Genomic DNA, 21,532 nt, shown 5'->3' with positions numbered 1-21,532 from the left:
CTCAATCTGACATCCCTTCAGATACTTAAACTGGGCTATCATATCACCTCTTAACCGTCTCTTTTCCAGGCTAAACATACCCAGCTTCCTAAGTCTCTCCTTAAAGGGCATCGTTTCCAGACCCTTCACCATTTTAGTCGCCCTCCTCTGGACACATTCCAGCTTGTCAACATCCTTTTTTAATTGTGTTGCTCAGAACTGGATACAGTATTCCAGGTGAGGCCTGACCAAAGCAGAATAAAGTGGTGCAATTACTTCCCTCGATTTAGACACTATACTTCTATTGATGCAGCCTAGAATTGCATTGGCCTTTGTAGCTGCCACATCACACTGTTGACTCATGATCAACTTGGGGTCTACTAAGACTCCTAGATACCTTTCGCATGTACTGTTGTCAAGCCAGGTGTCCCCCATTCTGTATCTATGCACTTCCTTTTCTCTGCCAAATTCAGTACCTTACATTTTTCCCTGTTGGAATTCATTTTGTTAGTTTCAACCCAGCTTTCTAATCTATTAAGGTCATTTTGAGATGCCAGAAGCTGAATCTGAGACCTGTTGTGTTCCAGATGTGTGCTTTATTACATATGCATATTCTGTATGTGAGCCCAGTTTAATAATTCTCAGTGTGTTAGCATTTCTTTTGGAAAGCATAAAATCTAGTTAAAAGAATTCATGCCTCACTGAAAAGGGAAGTGAACTACTCAAGTGGACTACTATGTCCCTTTTGCATTTTTAAAGAAAGCTTAGTTGCCAACAGGTGAATATTTCTAACCAGTGATGTCCAGCCCAGTAGCTATTTACTGGTTATTTTTGTTCGAGTTCACATTCCTTTCAGCATATACAAATACCTTAATTACAGAGAGAACAAGAAAGGGAGTCATGTCTTTATTTTAATACTTGTGCTGATCCACAGTAAGTTCAAGTTCTCTGTAGACACTGGGCATAGTCATGATCATTAAATGCTGCATTTGTTTGTATCTGTCTACTCATTGTGTGTCATTGCAGTATCTCGAGATCACCTGATATGCTTCCACCTGTGCAATGAAGGCATTGCTCAAAAAGATGCTTGATTTTTATGGGATCTCTGAAACAACAGAATTTTCAAAACTGACAAACAGTCAAGAATCACTTGGCACTAGCTTCATGCAATGAAACTTGGGATGAGAATGAATCTGTGAGGATTAAAGAGCTATTGATTCCACAAATGCTTTTCTGGGTCTTGTTTTTGAGCACCTGGAAGCTGGCAGTTTCTTCAGCCCAGGTTGTAGCTTCCTACAGAACATAAAGTGATATACAAAATATGCATACAGGTTGAGGCTCCTTTTTCTGTAATTTTGAAATCCAAGTTACTTCAAAACTCTTTTCATGAGTGGCTTAAATAGTTACATCTTTGTTTTTTGATGGTTCAGTGTACTCAAACTTTGTTTCATGCACAAAATTATTTAAAAATATTACATAAAATTGTCTTCAGGCTATGTTTACAAGGTAGATTTTAAACATTAATGAATTTTGTGTTTAAACTTGGGTCCCATCTGTAAGATATCTTATATATGCAAATACGGGTATTCCAAAATCTGAAACACGTCTTGTCCCAAGCATTTTGAATAAGGGAGATGCAACCTGTATTTACTTTTCCCATCACTTTCTATCTAACATCCAACAATATTCAGGGTTTCCAAAAATAGTTCACTTAGGAATCTTAAAACAACAGCACTTTGTAGAATGAATAACAAGAGCTGAGATTTAATTTTGTAAAAACACATTTTTAGCTAAACTTTTTTAAATTGTAAACTGCTTTGAGTTCCTTGGTGGCAGAAAGGCAGAGTATAAATTAAATGAATGAATAAATAAAAGAAAAACTCACAGACATTCAGGTCCCAGTATTTGCAAGATCATATGCACCAATAGTTGCAAGGCCAGGTGAAATTTCTGTGCCACATCTTAAACCTTGGAATTCTGGTTTTGTTGTTGTTATCCACCCTTGAGTCAATCTTGACCCATGGCGACCCTGTAGATGAGACATCTCCAAGACTCCCTATGCTCCGTTGCTCTGCTCAGGTCCTGCAAATTCATACCTATGAACTTCTTAATAGAGTCCATTTATCTAGCATGTTGCCTTCCTCTCATAATGCTTCCTTCCACTTTCCTACCATTATTGTTATTTTCCAGTGAGGCATGCCCCCTCATGATGTGGCCAAAGTACGGCCAGTTTGGTCATCTTGGCCTCCAGGGAGGTTTCCAACTTGATCTGCTCTAGGACCCATTTGTTTGTCCTTTTGGCTTTCCATGGGATCCTCAGCATTCTTCTACAGCACCACATCTCTAATTAATTAATTTTCTTTCTTAACTGTCCAACTTTCATGCTCAGTTGTATGTCTTTACCTTTTAGGATATTTTCTAGTTCTCTCATAGCTGCCCTCCCCATTCTTAGTCTTATGATTTCTGATCCCAGGTATGAAAATTCTTTTACTGTTTCTATTTCCTCATTGTCTAGGTTGAATATGTGTAACATTTTAGAGCCTTCTGATTATACTAAGGTTTTCATGCTCTGGACAAAATAGTAGCATAAATCCAGCTGTTAGTCCTAACTGAAGTAGACCTGATGAATCACTGATACCTTGGAAAGTCAACATTTTTGTTAAGTTCCAATGATTCAGTAGGTCTACTCTTAGGTGGGAGTAGCAACTAGATTTTCTCCCAAACAGAACAAACTGCCCTTTGTTTCATGAGCTAATTATCTAAATGGGATATCTTAAGAGGGGTTGTTGAACTCACAGCCTCCTGTTATATTTAGTTTGTTTTTCATTTCCTTTGCCAAAAGAGCACTCACATGAAACTTGTTCTAATGTTGCATTTTAATTGGGCACCTAGTTAGTTGTGATCTTACTCAGTTATATATGTGAGAATTCCAACTTCATAGAGAACATCATCAATATACAATCTACTCTGAAGCCATCAAAGATATTTCAACACTTCTTATTCCCAAGCTTTTTTTTACTTTGTGATGTATATAAATTGTGGGGTCCCCCCCCCCTTGCTGAATATGATACCAATACCATTTTGGTTATAGGAGGGAGTGGAGGGTGAATGACATTTACCTTCTAGTTTTAGTGTCAGACAGCAGAGGGCACTATGTATTCAATAAAATCCATTCTGAGCTGGTGTTAGTCTTTCTCTCTCCCTCTCCATTTCTCCTTCCCTCCCTTTCCTTCATGTGAAGCAATGTTGAATGAGCAAATGTCTATAGACTGGTCTGTGAGTTTTAAATGTCTCCTTCACAGGAAATCCACTGTGTAGCACTGCAGGGTTGTCCAAACAACTGCACAATGTCCACTTCTGTGCATATGTTTAACTTTGCTCACATCACTGAACAATGTCTGTTTTCTTTGTATAATAGATCACTTAAGTCACGTGCATCAAGCATTATGAAAGGAGCAAATGATATTTGCCATAAAGGGTGTCTGTGTGTGATTAATCATCCTGTGGATTTGTCATGGCTTAAAACTGGCTGTTTTAGGACAGAGTTGATCTTGACTATATAAGTGGGACTTTGTGTAAACTTAATTGTTTTAACAAGATGTTACTGTCTAGATTTTACTGCTAAACTGAGATAAGTTTTTAGTTGCTTATTATTAAACGTACCACTTTTTTTTAAATACCACTATTTACATTTTACAGTTCTTCATTTGGAATGTGTGCTTGCTTGTATTTGAGAACATTTTTTTAATCAGCTGCTGCATTTTTTTTTATTACCAGACTAGTCATTACTTTGCCTTTTCTAAGCAAGAGGCTCTTGTTATAAGGCACAATAAGAATGTTTGCCCTATAAATTGATTGAACAGGACTGGCTGATCTTAAGCCTTTCTCTAGTTAAACCTGATTGATGTCTTGCCCAAGAATTTCTACTGTTTCAGCCAGGATACAATACAGAGGTGATACTTCTTGTTCATTAATATGTGTCCAGCTGTTATGTGATCTGTTCACTATTAATAATAAAAAGTGTGCATGGGCTGGACAGCTCTGGGCGTGCTTCCTGTAGGCCACGATTCTTTCCCTCTAGATCGCCTATGAATGGTTGAAAGAAGAACCAAAAGAAAATGAAACAGCAAAGAATTTTATGGATACACTTAAAATAAGTTCAGATTTCTTCCCTCAACACTAGTTTCACTATGGGAAGCATTGTTTTTGGTCCAAAATGTCAGTTAAAGGGTTTGTTTGTTTGTTTTCCTTCTCTCCTTTTTGGTGACTCACACATGAGTTACAACAAAGCACACCAATTAAAAATTAGTATCAAAAGTGTTAAAGCACAATTAAACAAGCTATCATGTTAAAACATCAGTATTTTTAAACATTATACAGTCATTTAAAGGATGCGGTTCTGTATACCTTACATAGAAGTAAACTTCACTAAATTCAGTTGGGCTGACTTCTGTTCAAATAAAATAGTCGAACTGCACAAGTGTCATGTTCCTTTGGTTATTAGGGCTACTGATCCTCACTTCTTAGCTCCCTTGAATTTAATTAGGGACCTTGGGTTTGCCAACAAGTGCGGACATCAGTGTGGGAGGGCTAATCAAGGGTTGCTTCTATATTTCCTGCTTTAAGCAGCATTCATGAAGGAGGGACAGTTCCTTAGTGCACAGAACCCCATGGAAAAAGTTGTGGGCTAGCTTCACAAATGAGCCAGCGTGGCAAAGCGTGTTGGACTATGACTCTGGAGACTAGGGTTCGAACCTTGATTGGCTGTTAAACCCACTGGATGACCTTGGGCAAGTCACACTCTCTCAGCCTCAGGGGGAGGCAATGGCAAACCACCTCTGAACAAATCTTGCTAAGAAAACGCCATGATAAGGTCGCCTTTGGTCGCCCTAAGTCGGAAATGACGAAGGCACACAACAACAACAAAAGCTTCACGAATACAAGCCCATGGAAACCATTTCCACTCCTTTTCCTCTACGGGATCTCAAATGTGTACGCCACAAGTGGAACATAGATAAATTTAACAGCAACCACACCAACAAAAGAGAGCTGCCATACCTAAAGTCTTCTTCTAACATCAAAAATCCACCAAATAGTGATACCTTTAGGGGGCCAACCAAAATGCACAATATACATGTTGCAAGCTTTTGAAGCTCCACTGGCTTCTTCATTAGACAAGTTGTTAAAAACCATACAGGAGAAAAAAGATGAAAATGTCATAGGCCTATATTTTGCTGTTTTTGTTCTCAGTCAGAGATGATATGGAGGGGTATTTTTTGAAGGCTGGTACCTTCTTCTGGCCATGTTTTCCTCAGTGGCTTCAGAATCAGGAGCACTATGTACACAAGAGTTTATTCCTTGCCATGAAAGCAGAAATGGTAGTTCAACTTTCTCATGGGGCATTTAGACATACAGATGAGGCTGAGGTGGTCTGGAGTTGACATTTTATTCCAAATTTCAAAGGGAATGTTTCAAAGCTGCTGAAAGCAATGAAGCTACCAGGCATCTAAGACACTATTTTATACCTCTTTTAGGGAACACTGTTGGATAGTCCTGACCAACATAGGTCTGAAAAAGAGCACTCATTCCCAAACTTTGGTCCTCCAGATGTTTTTGACTTCATGTCTCAGAATTCCTGACAGTTACTCAAGCTGGGGCTTCTGGGAGTTGAAGTCCAAAAGACCTGGAAGACCAGAGTTTGGGAACCACTGGTCTAGAGTAACTTCTGTCATAGCAGATCAACACTGGCATAATGTGAGCAGGAGCAGTAGGTAGGTCAAATTACTCTGCGGAGCAAACCCACCTCTCCAAATTTTGTTTGAGTCTGGTTCAAAGACAATCCATCTAACATTGCCTAGTAATCACTAGACATAGCAGGATGAATACTGTCAGTGAACATCTAAAGAGGGACAATTACATTTTCTTGCTGAGTTCTGGTAATGGTTTTGATTATTTTAATTTTCTGGGCCACTTCTAAGGCTTTACTATGAAGTAAAATAGAAGGTTGCAAAACCACATAAGTTAATTAAAGACACTAACTAGCAGCTATCTAAACTTAGGTTGGCCAAAATGTGGTGTAGAATTAGATGCTATAGTGAATGACATGTCCTGATTTATATCTACCCCCTTCTCATTCTACATCCTCATTCTTGTTTCTTATATTATGCTTATTTATATTTTTAAACATTTTCTTTGAGCTGCACCATTACACATGCTGTGTCAGCCTTACACCGAAAATGTTCTTCTCTCTCTTCCTCACTTTCTAGCTCTCCCTCCCTGTGGTTTTCAAGGATTATTTAAAATATGTTCAGGAAATGTAGGAATTATTCTCATTAGAAACAGTGTGAATTTAGAACTTAGTTAATGCTTCATCTGTGGTTGGGTTGAATTGCCTGGAGCAGGCAATACTACAGACAAGTGAGAGCTAATTAATTAATTACAATGTCAAGCCTATTTTGAACTGGATCCATTGTTGTCCTTCCCAATGAACCAATAACAGAAAGCCACACTGCAACTGGAATACCATTGGCATGGAAAACTGATAGAGTAGGTCTTCTTCTGTACCAGGGTTATGGTATAGATGTGTTTATATACCCCTTCCAAGGCATTATGTGTAGTCTGTATTACTTGTCGCTAGCAAATTCTTATCCTTCAGCCTCCTCCGATAAGAATTCTGTTCCCCCAATAACATTTTCCTTCATTCTCCAAATGCTTAGCATAGCAGTATGTTAAAACATCAGTTGAGTGTTTAGAAATACAGTTTAGGCACCCAAAAAAGAGGGTCAAGCAAAATTACCAAGGGAATGCAAACACCAATTATAAGAATTTTTGCCTGTCGACCTATGATGATCTCATTAATTTCATAGGGTTTTCTTAGGCAGTGAATACTCAAAGGTGGTTTTGTCAGTTCCTTCCTCTGAAGTATAGCCTGCAACACTTGGTATTTGTCAGCAGGTTCCCATCCAAATAAGAACCAGAGCTTAGCCTGCTTAGCTTCTAAGATCAGATGGTATCTGGTGTCTTTAGTGTATTTAGACCCTAAGTGTGCACAATTTTCAGTGTCTCGCCCTCTGCAATGCTAAAAAATTGGGGACTGAAAGAAAATTTCATTGGGGGAGAATTATTATTTGGAAGGGCAATGCTCTCCTTTTGTCCTCCTTCAGTCTACAGCACTGCTCAGGGAACCAGATGTATGCTGGATCTCCACTTCTCCAGCTCAGGAGCATGAAGGCAACAGTTCCAACTGTGGTTGGTGGTGGAAATGGTGCTGAAAATGCGTTAGCCTTCTCCTCCCTAAGTGATGCTTAAACAGTGGGGATTCCTGCTTTTGTGCCACTAATGGAAGTTGAGAAATAGTATGCCCTGTCTGGGATTGAAGAAATCTTTAGCTTTTACCTCACTCAGTAATCCTGAAGCAGGGTCTTGATTGCTGCAGGGTGGGGGTGATTAAAGTCTGACCCCACATCAATGACTTTCCATACAAACTCCAATCCAAAAGTGGGCTGAACAGAGACAACAGCTTTGTGGCACACTACACATAATATAACACTGGGTAACAACCAAGCCTCATGAGGATGCTCTTAGCCAGTTTATCTCTTTTCTAGTTCCCAGGCTTACACACACAACATACCAAACTTCCTGCACAATTCATATCGTCCTCCTACTACCCTGAACTTAGGCAAGATCTTTCCTCTTGCCTTTGTCCCTCAATAAACATTGCTAAAATTGAAATTGTCACCTTATCACCATACTGACAAGTTTTGATTTTCTATGGCTATTCATTCAGTTTGATTATAAATGTCCTTGCTGGGCCTTTATACGGGTTCACTCCATGCATCTTAGGAAGTAGATCAAGTCTACGAAAGCTTGTGTGACAACTCTTTCACACCATTAGTGTCAAAGGTGCTAGAAGAACCCTTTGCATACCTCCCAACATTATTTCTTGTGCTCAGTTGATTTACAGTCTCTGGCCCAACAGGATTGAGAGCATTATGCTTCCCTGATAGGGATGCACAGAATATTCTTTTGTTGTTGTTGTTTGTTCTTGGTATCAAATGGAGTTTCAGCACATAGAAATACCCTGGTTAAAAAACAAAATAGTTGACCACTACGAGTCCCTCCCCCCCATTTCAGATTTTTAAAAAATGTGTGAGAAAATGTAATTTGTACAAAAATTGTGTTTTTTGCAGAAAAAAATGTTAACTGAAAGCCCAGTTATTTTGTACTTTTGTACAAAAACATTACTGTAGTTTGAGGGCATGTGACAATGTAATAAGGGAAGTTATACTTCCTGATTCCCTGCTAAATGTTGCCACAATCTGAGGACTCCACAGTACAACCAAAAATGCAAATAGATTCACAGCAGTAATGTATCAGAAAAATGAAATAAGTAGCATAGGCTGCTGTTTTAGCGAGGAGAGAAAACATTTCTCAAGAATTAGTCAAAGCTGGATGACCTTCAGATATGTGGGGATGTGAAACAAGGGGTTCCTGCCTTATTTCTTTAGACTGAGGGATTGAGGCTCCTTTGTCATTTGTCAGCTAATTTGTATCTTTCTGGGGCCTCTTTTATTGCCTCCTGGGCATCCAACTTGTGATCATGATGAAATCTTTACAGGCAGCTTTAACATCATTTAAACATTCTTAAGTATTGGAATCTCAGGATATTCATATGGGAGAATGAGCAGGCTCTCTGTCACATCTTTTAGTCTATTTATTATATGCCTTCATAGATTTACACATACACACACTCTCCTAGGCACAATGCTTTCATTACATCACGTTGCATGTTAGGCATCAATACATTTATTACATTACAGTATATGGTGTTGCAGTAAAAAAAACCTCCTTTATTTTAAGCTCTCTTCTTAACATACAACTTTTGGTGAGAATTCTGCATTAGCAATTTCTCCATTAATGTGCAGTAGTGGCAAGGGAAGATAGACGAGATCTGCCAGCTCTGAGCAGCCTAATTCTTCAATGCCTGACCTCCTTCATGGCTTCTTGGTCTGTTCCCTTATGAAACTACTTCGAGCACCATCATGATAAAGTAGCAACATTCTGGCCCTAGTCTCATAAATGTATCTTCCGCTCATACTAAAAAAATCTTTTCACTTTACTCTTTGGGTAGTACTGTATCTTCATTACACCTCATGATCAGGGGTTTATTATTTTTAAATTTTAGGACAAGTAAGATGAATGATATTTGTGTTTTGACTTATATATTTCAGAATTTTTTGCATTGTTTCTCAGTCCACCGGGGAAACCCAAGGCATTGCCCAACTGGTAAAAATATTTCAAACAGTAAATACATACCGTATATAAAAACTTTTAAGCAGACTATAACACTTCTTAAGACTAAGTCTTACATTCAGTAGCAGGAAAAATAAAGTCAAAACAACATTAAAGTTGGCTCCTAATACATCAACTATCATTGACAAGAGATTTGTCAGTCTTTTCAGTGCATTCACATTTTGCAATTATAGTATGACTATATTCCTATTTCATTGTTGTGGCAATATCCTATAGAATCCTGGGCTTTGTATGCTGGTGGCACACTAGAGCAATTTGGCTGAGAAATCTAAATACCTTTCCCTAAACTGCAAATCCTTGGATTCCATAAGATGTTGTTATGGCTGTTAAAGTGGAATTATAGTGCTATAATTATGTAATAAATCAGGAGCCAACATGGTGTAGTGGCTTGAGTCTTGTCCTGTGACTCTGGAGACCAGGGTTTGATTTCCCACTCGGCCATGAAACCCCACTGGGTGATCTTGGACAAGTCACACACTCTTGGCTCTCAAAAGGGACTCCAGTTTAGTTAACTATCATGCCATATGCACCACTACTACAGCCTCTCACGTTGCGAGTAATGAGAGATCATGAGCAGGTAGTGGCTTCCTTATAGTGGAATCTACTCTGGAATTTTGCCAGAAATTTAAAGGAGCTGTCCAGAATGCTGAACACAATCCCCCAAATAGACTCAGCACCTTGGATGAATCCTTTAAAACTGATATTTCAGTTCATCTCTCCATTAACATGAAAACTACCAGCTGCTACTTGGAGAGATATATTTGAACAGAACCAATGTGAAAAATGAGTTTTAACCTACACACACCTCCACAATTTTACATTTGGACTATTTATAGTGAAGGAAGGGGGAGAGCTTAGGTATTGCAGAGGAAGAAAACAAATCTGTGTGAAATGTTTTGACAAGGTAGTGAGCTCTGAACATGGTAGCCTAAAGAGCTGTGTGATTTTCATGGAATACTGAAGAAAAATAAATTGGTTGTGATTACCAAATTCAAGGAAAGGGGGAAAATTGCCTTCCTAGTGGTACTCTGTGTGTATCGGTCTGCTGGAAAGAAGCACAAGGATAGACATTATGAGGAAATGCAGAAAGCATACATAGAATGCATCCTGGTGGTCTTCTGGAGATGTTGCCTCAGACTACCAGCAACTTCACAGGGAGAAAAAAAGCAAGATGATACTAATGGCATATTTCTTGTTGATTCTTCAAAATGCAGATACTGCTGTTTTTGTTTTTGGGGGCTATGGAGCAGCGCAGAAAGTGTTAGGTGTAAAACACTTCCAATTCGTCCCCCCTCTATTTCTTAACATCTCCCAGTTAACTTGGAGCCAACTTGCACCTTAAACAGCAGTAAAAATGACTGCTGTTGGGTTTTTCCCTGGTTGCATAAGCAGAGCTTGGAAAGTAACTGCTTGGCTTAAAACACACAGAATCCTCAAACTAGCAGGACAATTGGGTAGAGGATTTGGGGAATTGAAATCTTCAAAATTAATTTTTCTTAGCTCTGAGTTTTCAAATGTGGGACAGGGACACTTGGCTGTGATCTGCTTGTTCTTGGAAAGGTCCCTGTTTTGGCTGCTCAGGGGACCATTCACACTACAAAATTATAGCACTGTTATTCCACTTTAACTACCATGCTTTAGGCAATTTAGGGATGGACATTTTGATTTTTCAGCCAGAGAGCTCCTCTGGTGATTTGATCAAACTACAAACTCCAGAATTCGATAGGAAGCATTCACGTTAATTAATGTAGAATAATAGCACAGTAATTGTGTAGTGTAAGTGGAACTCAGATATAGGTTGCTGTTTGTGTAGACACAGGTACACCCATTAGTATATGAGTCCATGAGAGCTTCCTGTTTGTTTTTAATAACAATGCTTTGATACAAACTAGGGTAATTTGTGGAATTAAATATACACTGGAATTAAAATTACAATATACTTTGGATTAAAATGTACTTCGGGGTTTTATTTCATTTCATGTTAATAATGAGGTAAGTTGTGTTTTTTTAATTAACAGTGGAAGCATGTAATCCCTAATTACATTACAATCTGAGATGAACTGACTTTCAAAATGCATTTTTAAAAGCATGATTTGAGTTTTGTAAACTGACACTTTAGCATGGTGAGATAGTGATAGTGCAAGTTATAGATAGGATTAAGTACAAAGTTTCCGAGAACTTTGGAAGTTATAGTTGTATGTTAAATTATTTTACCTTTGTTGCATCATATTTCAAATTTTGATTTGAAAAACAAATGTGATTCCCTCCCTTATTTTCTTATAAACTGGTTATGCTTTCTTAAAGTTGTGTTGGTCTTGCATGTTTTAATAAATTGTATGCAAAATGTTACTAATTGAAAGGGTTTGACATGCCTGCTTCTAGGGAGGGTACATGCATTGTAAATGTGGCACAAATGTACATTAAGTATTGAGAACCAAGTTGTAAGCCTGAGACTTATTGGCGGTGGAAATGCATCCAGCAGTAAATTTCACAAGTGGGCCTTTTTTTGCTCATACCCCTTTCAGTGATAAAGTTGCTAAAATATCTTCAGAGGCCTCAAGATTCAGCCTCTCTATGAAGAGGTCCCATTTTATATAATATTAGAGTGACACTTGTTTTTTTAATATGACAGATCTATGGAGTTTATCACACTAACGAGATCCCACGGGAAAATAAGATTTAAATGAGAGTTAAAATCGAATTTAAACAGAACCCACAAATTTGGGAAGTTTATCACACCATTTTTCTCCGGTTTAACTTCAGTTTAACTTCACGTTATTTCATGTTAACAGCGACGTTGTGTGATAAACTTCGGGCATTTCTGGGTTTTCTCTAATTTAACTCATTTAATATAGCGGGATCTTGCTAGTGTGATAAACTTCTATGCTTTGTTGAACCTTCTTGGCTATTGTCCTTTCAATACCGAAAACCAACTGCTCAACATATTTTTAATAATTAACATTACACTTACTTCTAAAATCAATTCTGAGTTAATTCAGTGTGACAAACAGCACAGTGAAAAATTATTTATTCAGAAATATTTTATATACTGGATTAACTGCACATAAGTCATTTACAACATAACAGTACTCTGAAAGAAATGGAAAACAACCAACACCCCATCTGGATGCAAATAAGTTAGTGGCTCATTACAAGCTCAAGTAATATACGTAAAACCATAGTGAATACAGAAACAGTAAGCTGCCTTAAGGACTTGAATATAACATTAGTTAAGAAATGATGACCATTTGAACACTATGGATTCCAACTGTGTTCACACATATTTTGTGTGACTAAATTAGAACAATTTATCTTCCATGTTGTCTTGGATATATTGAGTTAATATCTGGTAATATCCATCCACCAATGGAATTGGTCACCTTTCTTGAGCTATTCCCCACATACCAACCCAATCTGCTCTAGAAATTTGCTCTCCAGAGCAGAAGGGAAGGATATATAGAGGTGTGAAGGAAAAGTCCCATTCCATCAGTGGTAATCCATTACATGATTCTAGATGTGGCCCATCCCTGATACAAGATATCTGGAACAAGAATAAATTCTTGCAACATTATACCATAATGTGCTATCCTCATATTTTTTTTATCACACTCCAAACCTGTGCATAGTGTCTAGCCACAGACAATAGTACAAAAGAAACTAGTATGCACATCCCAAGGAATGATGCCTCTACCAGACTACCATATTTTCCGGCGTATAAGACGACTGGGCATATAAGACGACCCCCAACCTTTCCATTTAAAATATAGAGTTTGGGATATACTCACCATATAAGACTACCCCTCTTTCAATGCACACCAAATAAAATTTTTAAAAACATCAGATTTGATTTCAATATGGTAATTTTAATTCAAATGCTTATGGCATGCACTTACTTAGCAGAAAAACTTGTTGTATACAAAGCCTGCTTGGATTGGTCAGCTCTCCCTGCCTGCCCAGCCCTTCCTGTCTCCAAGACTATCAGAACGGTAGTGCAGATTCTCCAGTCCAGCTCAGAGGTTTCAGCACCTGCCCTATAAGACGACACCTGGCGTATAAGACGACCCCCGACTTTTGAGAAGATTTTCTTGGGTTAAAAATTAGTCTTATACACCAGAAAATACAGTACTTAAAACTTTCTCAAAAATTCTGTGTCTTCAGTCCCAATAACCAAGTTGAATTTCTGCCCTTTTTATTATTTGGGTGCCCTTCTGCACACAATTACTGAAGAATTCCCAGTGGGTCTTTAGTATGGCACTCACTTTCAGCATAGCTTTAGGATACAACGTAAGTTTTATTGTTTCAATCAGAAAAAGCAGTGCATGTCAAGCCCTTACTTTTTTCAACATTCTAATTTTGCATATATAACTCTTTATGATTTTGTTGCATTCACTAGGTTTGCTGGTATGGGTAATCTTCTTAAAGTCCTTACCAGGGAAATTGAAAACTACCCACATTTTTTCCTGGATTTTGAAAGTAAGTTCAAAGATTGGAACATCATTTCCCCTGATTTAAGAACTGGTTGCGAAAGGAATGTTTAAGCCTGATTTGCTTTGACAGATAAACATGTTCAAGCAATGCAAATGATCTAACTTAATGTATTCAAAAGTTGTTGTCTGAGCACTTTTCCTGTTCCTTTTCTATTTTCCAGGAACCAAATGGGAAATCTTTTAAAAGTTCTCACTTGCACAGAGTTTGATCAAGGGCCATTTTTTTTCCTTGACTTTGAAAGTGAGCAAAACTCATTGCCTGGCTTGCTTCATTTTCTCGGGTTCTTTATTCCTATGATAAATTGCATGTATTATTAACAAATAAACAAGAAGTGCAGTGCACCGCACATGTATTTTTCTTGCTTAATCCCAAATGCTAGCTGCTTGGATTGTTCAGAATCCAACCACATTTTTTGCTGTTTTCAGCTTTAATTAAAAAGTGCTTGACTAATGGGCTGGCATTGCCTTTGTATTCTTGGAAGGTGACTCTTTGGTCCAGTGGTATCCATCTTAAAATATTGTTGTTACTATTTACAGAGAACAGAAGGCTTTAGTGAATCTTAATGGATTATTCTCAAGACCTGAGTTTCCTTCCTGGGTTTTCCTATGGGGAGAGGATGAGTGGAGCTCAATGGCATATGCTTGCCCTCTTCTTCTCTTCCCCTCACTACAATCTGTACAAATTGGCCTGTATTGAGCTTTGCTTGGCTTTGCTTTTAACAATTTATTGAAATGGATACAGACTAATAGAATATTCTTAGGCCTAGTATATATGAGAGGAGACGCCTTTTTCTCCCTAGTGTTTCAAAATCTAAGTATCATATAAAAAGAGAGAGTCAAATTCTGAGATTTCTCATATTTCTGTCTGATTTCTTCAACATTTTATGAGAGATCTAAATTAATATTTTAGGTGTGGAGGATAAACCTAAGTAATGGATTAGATCAGGAGTGGACAAAGTATGGCCTGGAGGACACATGATCCCTGTTTTGTGGCCCGTGACCCACCTACCACCTGTACTGCAAAGCCTACCAACTCCCAAGTTTTTTTTTTTTTAAAAAAAGGATATTTTTGGTGTGATTTGAGGGTTTTTTGAGCCACATAGAAGACACCCCCCAAAATCTGGGGGAGGGACCCAGTCCCATACAGAAAGTTCATCAGAGTCCCACAATACCCCTCATGCCTCTATTTTTGTCCTTCCCAAAATGGCAGCAAGTGATGTGACGTGGAGAAAGCTCTGAGGAAGATTTGGGTATTTGTGAGCACTGTTGGGTGAGCAGGGGTGGCCCATGTAGGTTTGTAGTGAGGTGAGAATTGATCTGTGGACTCTTTGCAATTGCCTTTCTCCCCACACCTGAAATCTCTGCATGTGAGAAAGAGGAGGTTTAAACCTCCATCCTGGCATGTTGAGTTCTTACTGTGTGCTTCTCCCAGCTACATGGCCCAGTAAATTAACAAAGGGAAGAACTGAGGAGCACGTTGTTTGGCACATTTCTAAACTGTCTACAGCACTATTCAGCTGACAGTAAGGGAGATGGTATCTTTATGGGCATTGGGGAGGTCACAGGCCACACCTGGATGGGGTAGATGCTGTCGACATATAAATCAGTAGGATTGCCTTTATTACGTGTAAAACAAAGGAAAACATAATAATTGAAGTGGACCCTTGATTGCATTTCTCTTAGTTCTGTACTGATCAGTTGGTGAAATGTAATTAACATACGTTGGTGAAATGTAATTAACATACTCTGCATGTTAATTTTCTAATCACATCTTTCATCGGATTACAGCTAATACAGTCTTTCTCCTTACTGTTTACATGCATGTAACTTGAGCATTGATTTGGAAACTTACCAGGAAGTCCACTAAACTCCCTTCATCCCTAAAGATATATTACACCCCAGCTTTGTTTCCTATATAGTACATTTTAAAATATGGACAAAACAGGTGTAGGTTGCTTTTCAGCAAAAGCTGCCATGTTTCATAATTAACATTTTATGGAATGAACTTTCTAAGGGCCACTTGGTCTGTTTTAATCCACAATTCTGTTTCAATTTTCAGATATCAAAAATAAATGAATAAATTTGTCTGAATACTTGCATTTCCTCAAAGCCTCCTGGTAACCTTGCACAAGATTACCTATGACTGTCTGTAGATAAATAATGTCAGGATTGCTCAACATCAGCAAGGAGCCATTTCTGCTGTGGAACTAACCATTTATTAACAAATGCTGTGACAGGATGCCTTGTAAAGTGTAGTTTAAACCATCACTAGAGGATTTTTAGTACATCCAGCATGGCATAGTGGCTTGAGTGTTGGATTATGACTCCAGAGACCAGGATTCAATGCCCAGCTTGGCCATGAAACCCACTGGGTGACCTTGGGAAGTCGCATACTTTCAGCCTCAATGGAAGGTAATAGCAAACCTCATCTGAACAAATCTTGCCAAGAAAGCCCCATGATAGGTTTGCATTAGAGTCACCATAAGTCAGAAACAACTTGAAGGCACACAACAATAACAGAACAAAAATAAGAAGACTTTTAGCCTTCCACGGGCTTTCAACTGCTCCCATAGTGCATTAATATCTATATCTATTAATAACCACTAATCTAGAGGTACCAGTTACATGATTGATTTATTGAATTTGTATGTTGTCTTGATATCAAAGGCAACATTTATCTGATTAGAATATTGTAGAATCTCTGAGTGTTCAGAGAGAGAAAGAAAGGGTGGAAATTTTCAAAAGCAACATAACAGCAACATATATATATATATATATATATATTTCTGTGTGGAGGAGATATTTAAAAAACCATCAGCCCCCAAAAGTCAGTGGGATCTGAGAGGTAAGAGGGTAAATGCTTAGTGAGAGAAGTTTGTATCTAAGGAAACAAGTTTCAAAATGACTTCCAAGTATATATATATATAAATTTTTTACAGTGCAGTCTTCTTGTAAGATATATGTCATGACAGATTGCTCGAGATTTGTTTGAAAAGTACCCTCTCCATCTCAGAAATCATCTCCTCAGAAAAATGAAAGACTAAACAATCTTTCAGAACTGAGGTGTTGGGAGTCCTGGGATTTTTATCCATGTATGCACAAAAATTTGCTGTACATGTTTAGCTGTGCTAAAGTCCTTACAAGTTTCCTGGGTGGCTGGGAAAGGATTGATGGCTGTCTGTCAGTTCAGAAGCTCATTTCAGAGAGTGAAAGAGGCAGAACAGACCTTCTCTTCTGTGATGAACCTTCCCTTCATCTTCTTTTTCTTTTCCCTCTTCCTCTACATCTAGTGGCTAAGCCCTTATCTGTGTGAGATAATGGGAAGGTTTGTTGTTGATCCTGGAAAAGTTACCTTTTACAATGCAATTCCCAGAACCACTGAACCAACATAGACATTGCTGACTAGGGGGCCCTGGGTGTCTTAACCTGAAAAAGTAACATTCCCAATCTCTGGTTTTGCCACCACTATAGCACTGTCCCTAATTGCTAAACTTGATTTTTTACTACTGGAATGAGTGACAGCTCTGCACAGGTTGGTAAAGAAGTAATAGGGCTCTACTGGAGATATAATTACAGTAATATGGAAATGAAGCATATTATCTGCTCCTAACAATCTCAGGTCAAAACTCCAGAAATAATACAGTTTGATACTGCTTTAACTGCCATGGGTCAAGGGAATTCTGGGCTTTATAGTTTGTTGTGGTACCAGGCCTTTCTGACAGAGAAGGATACATATTGCACAAAACTACAAATCCCAGTATTCCATAATATAGAGCCATGGCAGTTAAAGCAGTGTCAAACAGTATTATTTCTGCAGTGCAGATTAAACCTTATTTGTTTAGACCCTAGACTTGACTCTCACCCGTTGTTAGATCAGTTTTGGGTTCTGTGTCCTGGTCACATTTTCAGCCCATGTACATGATCAAAATTACTCTAGGACTCCAGGCCTTGAATGCTTGAGTCCATGGATTAAAAATTGGAGGATACAGAGGACCAACTGTATACAAATACAATATATATATATATATATATATATATATATATATATATCTTCTTCGTGGTCTCTGCGAATCATACAAATGGGTTTCACTGCGCCTGCGCAGTGCTGTTCGGATACTTCTAGAATCACTGGGCAAAGTACACTTTGCAACATATAGAAACATTTTGGCGGTAACCCCGCCCCCCTCCTATAAAGCCCCGGTTCCCGCTCTTTTCCCCAGTTCCATTTTTTCCGCCGCGTTTGGCTGCTGTTTGGAACTTCGCTCTTGTTAGCTCGTTTGGATCACTGGTTTTTTTTGACTCGGACTGTTTTTTGGACTTTGGCGTTTCTTCTACCCCCGTGTACTGGACTTCTGGACTGTTGACCTTGATTGTGGAATTCGTGTTGGCTTTGGCGACCTCGGTAGCGATGTCTCCTCCGTTCAAGAAGTGCGATATTTGCGGGGGGAAAAGTGCCGGTGCAGGATCCCCACACCTCCTGCCTCTTCTGCCTCGGGAAGGAGCATGATGTTAAGTCTTGCTCCCTCTGCAAATCCATGTCATCCCAGGCTAGGAAGAACCGGGAATCGCGGCTCACCTCAGCGATAGCCCAGGGTAAGATCCGGGAAGGGGATCCTCGCCCGTCTTCGGCCCCTGTGGCTCCTGTGTCGGCAGCTCTTTCCGCCAGAGATGGCCCGTCAAGTGCGCCCCTGTCAACTTCCGATCGTTCCGGAGAGCCCAACACTGAGGCTGATGTGGCCCGTGGATCTGTCAAGCCCAGTGCCACCACCAAGCCCACCAAGCACCCGCATAAATCTGGGTCTGTGGGTATGGCCGCCGCATCGACTTCGTCGCGGAGACGGGAGACCCCTTCTAAGACCTCGCGGCCGGCACCGGAGCATAAGTCCCGCAAGGAAGCTCCGTCGGACCCGAAAGAGGGATCAGGTACCGCCAAAGACACCTCCTCCAGGGCGAAGACAGTCCCCCGTAAGGAGGATGCACCCAGACCGGGTGGAAGGCTCACGGAGTCGCCTATCCCCTTCTTCCCTCCGGATGCTCCGCGGGGCTCCGCGTCATCCAAGAAGAGGAAGGCATCGGATTCAGCTTCAGAGGCTACAGTTTCCAAGAAGTCAAAGCACTCTTAAGGATCGCCCTCACAAGGAGCCTGAGGTGACTAAGGAACCAGAGCCACTGACCCGCCCCCGCATCCGGAAGGATTCTCCAAGGCGAGACACCCTGTCGGTTGTATCCGATAGACCTTCACCCTGGGAGGCTCAGCGAACTCTGTCGACCCCGGGACCTTCGGCGTCAACAACCGTGCCCTTTCTCCTCTCGAATGAGGAAGAATCCCAGGACAGGCTTTCGAGATCTCCTTCTCGGGATTTGCCTTCGCGGTCTCCATCCCCAGCGCTTCGTTCTCCAGCGCGGAGTGAACGGCCCCCGAGGTCCCCATCGCCAGCTCCCCTGTCTCCTTTACCGGTGCCCGCTGATGATGGTATATTCTACGACTCCGAGGCAGACCAGTTCTACCTAAAGGTGTCCAGGGACGTCACAATGTCCAGGGTGCCCTCTCGCGATCGCCCCCGTGATCGTCCCCGAGAGGCCTCGCAGCTGGAAATACGCCAGCGGGACTCCGTTCCAGCTTCCAGAGCTGCCTTGCTCCAGCCGGCACCGCGACCATCTGATAGACCTAGACGCGATATCGTTGTCCAGGTGGAGTCCTCCGATTCCGAGGCGGATGCTTCGGTCGGGACGGAAGACCCTTCAGATGTGGAAGACCTCCCGCATCAATCGCCGCAGGATCTCCACTACCCAGAGGCGGCCTCCCCATCGGATGATGTCCGTTCCTTCGCGGAGCACATCATTAAGATGTCCAGGGCCCTGGACATCGACCTGGTTTACCCGGACGCGGATGCAGCAGACCCAGTCGAACGTCTGGTCCATGGCCGGGTTCCAACACCTCCGTGTGTCCCGTTTTTGCCATCCTTGGAAACGATCCTCAAGCGTTCCTGGGACTCCCCTTCGTCACCTCTCGGGCCTCCAAGGAAGATCGAGTCGCTATACAAGGTCGCGGCTCCCAATGCTCCGTGGCTGATATCGCATCCTCGCCAGAATTCAGCGATAGTGGAAGGAGCTCAACAGACCTCCACCCAGCGCCAAACCACCTCACCGGTTGATAAAGAGGCCAGAAAGATAGACGCCCTGGCCAAGAAGGCATATGCAGCAGCGGCACTGGCGGCGAAGGCCACTAGTTACACCGCTTGCATGGGAGCTTATGTCCAGACATTGATGGAGGGCATCTCCCCGATTGTGCCGGACGTTCCCGATGAGGTACAGAGGACCCTGACCGAGATCAGGGATGAGACTCACTCGATTGGCAGCTGGCTGATCACTGCGGCCAGGAACGTCACGGAATGCGTTGAAAGGGCTATGTCGGCTTCCATTGCGTTGAGAAGGCATGCCTGGCTGCGCGGCTCGGACCTCAATCAGAGCGTGAGGTCCACGATCGAGGACATGCCTATCGACGGTACGGGGTTATTCCATGCCGACACGGACGAGCGGCTCAACAAGAAGTTCCGCATGAAGGTGGCCGCTCGCAAGCATGGCATGTCCACACTGGGCCCCTCTTCCTTCCGCAAGCGCCTTCGTCCCTGGCAACACCACCAAGGTCAGTTCCAGAGGTCCCCTTATCAGGAACGTCAGTTCCATCAACAGGGGTCACAGCGGCAGGGCTACCCCTCTCAGCAGTCCTCTTCCTCGGGCCGTCGCAACCAGTCTCGGTACCGAAAGAACCGCCGACAGGAGCCCGACCAGGGGAAGAAAAGGGCATGAAGATCCCCAGCGCACTTCGCCTCCTCTAGTTTGTTTTTTCTTGACATCCTTAGGCCCTTTGCCACCACATGGGCCTCCATATCTTCCGACTCTTGGGTCTTAAACATCGTCCGAAGGGGCTATACCCTCGAGTTCGAAGAGCTCCCGCCCACCGGAGCTTTCATCTCTACTGCCCCCTCGGGCACCCTTCTCGACGAAGTGCGCTCCCTCCTTCAAAAAGGGGCCATCTCTCCCTTGTCTCCGGATTTATGGCCCAAAGCCTTTTTCTCCAGATATTTCACGGTTCCAAAACCAGATGGAGGAATCAGACCTATACTGGATTTAAGGGAACTGAACTCTTTCTTAAAATATAGACGTTTTCGCATGGTAACGCTGGCTTCCATTTTGCCTCTGCTCCAGCAGGACCTCTGGTTCGCGACGGTGGACCTGAAGGACGCTTATTTTCACGTTGGGATAAGGGAATCCCACCGCAGGTTCCTCGCCTTCGCCATTGGCTCCGTCGCCTACCACTACAATGTGCTCCCATTCGGTTTGGCCACAGCTCCTCGAGTCTTCACGAAGTGCATGGCCCCAGTGGTAGCCTATCTCCATCAGAGGGGATTCAGCGTTTTTCCTTACCTAGACGACTGGCTGCTGACAGCCCCGTCAAGACTGGAGCTCCAGGACGCAATCTGCTTCACTCTAAACCTCTTGTCGGAGTTGGAACTGGTAGTCAACCTGGAGAAGTCCCACTTGACCCCATCCAAACAGGTCCGTTTCATCGGCTCCGTGCTCGACTCCGAAGAGTCTATAGCCTACCTTCCTCAGGACCGCTTTCAGGCCCTGTCAACTGCAGTGCGCACCGTCCACTTGAGCAGGAGACTCAGGGCCAGGGATATCCAGGTTGCATTGGGACACATGGCTTCTACCACATTCATCACCCCATGGGCACGACTGCGCCTGAG

The 21,532-nt window shown here is 41.5% G+C and overlaps 1 protein-coding gene across 4 annotated transcripts in view; it reads left to right on the top strand.

Moving 5' to 3' along the window:
• Nucleotides 1-21,532, top strand: part of CYRIA (CYFIP related Rac1 interactor A) — a 91,661-nt gene that overhangs the window by 47,821 nt on the left and 22,308 nt on the right. For 2 of the 4 annotated variants that reach the window (XM_042464309.1, XM_042464323.1), the window contains one exon: nucleotides 13,685-13,764. The exons of 1 other annotated variant lie outside the window; for it this stretch is intronic. In XM_042464309.1, the coding sequence (XP_042320243.1) occupies nucleotides 13,695-13,764 (70 nt within the window). In that variant the 5' untranslated portion in view covers nucleotides 13,685-13,694. Of the gene's footprint in view, nucleotides 1-13,684; nucleotides 13,765-13,939; nucleotides 14,020-21,532 lie in introns of all 4 variants that reach the window. One more of the 4 variants, XM_042464316.1, reaches the window with a different exon arrangement.

The sequence above is a fragment of the Sceloporus undulatus genome, chromosome 1, assembly GCF_019175285.1.
Source record: "Sceloporus undulatus isolate JIND9_A2432 ecotype Alabama chromosome 1, SceUnd_v1.1, whole genome shotgun sequence".
NCBI lineage: Eukaryota > Metazoa > Chordata > Lepidosauria > Squamata > Phrynosomatidae > Sceloporus > Sceloporus undulatus.
Note: the sequence above shows the minus strand (reverse complement) of the source record. Positions and strands in the feature narration are given on the sequence as shown.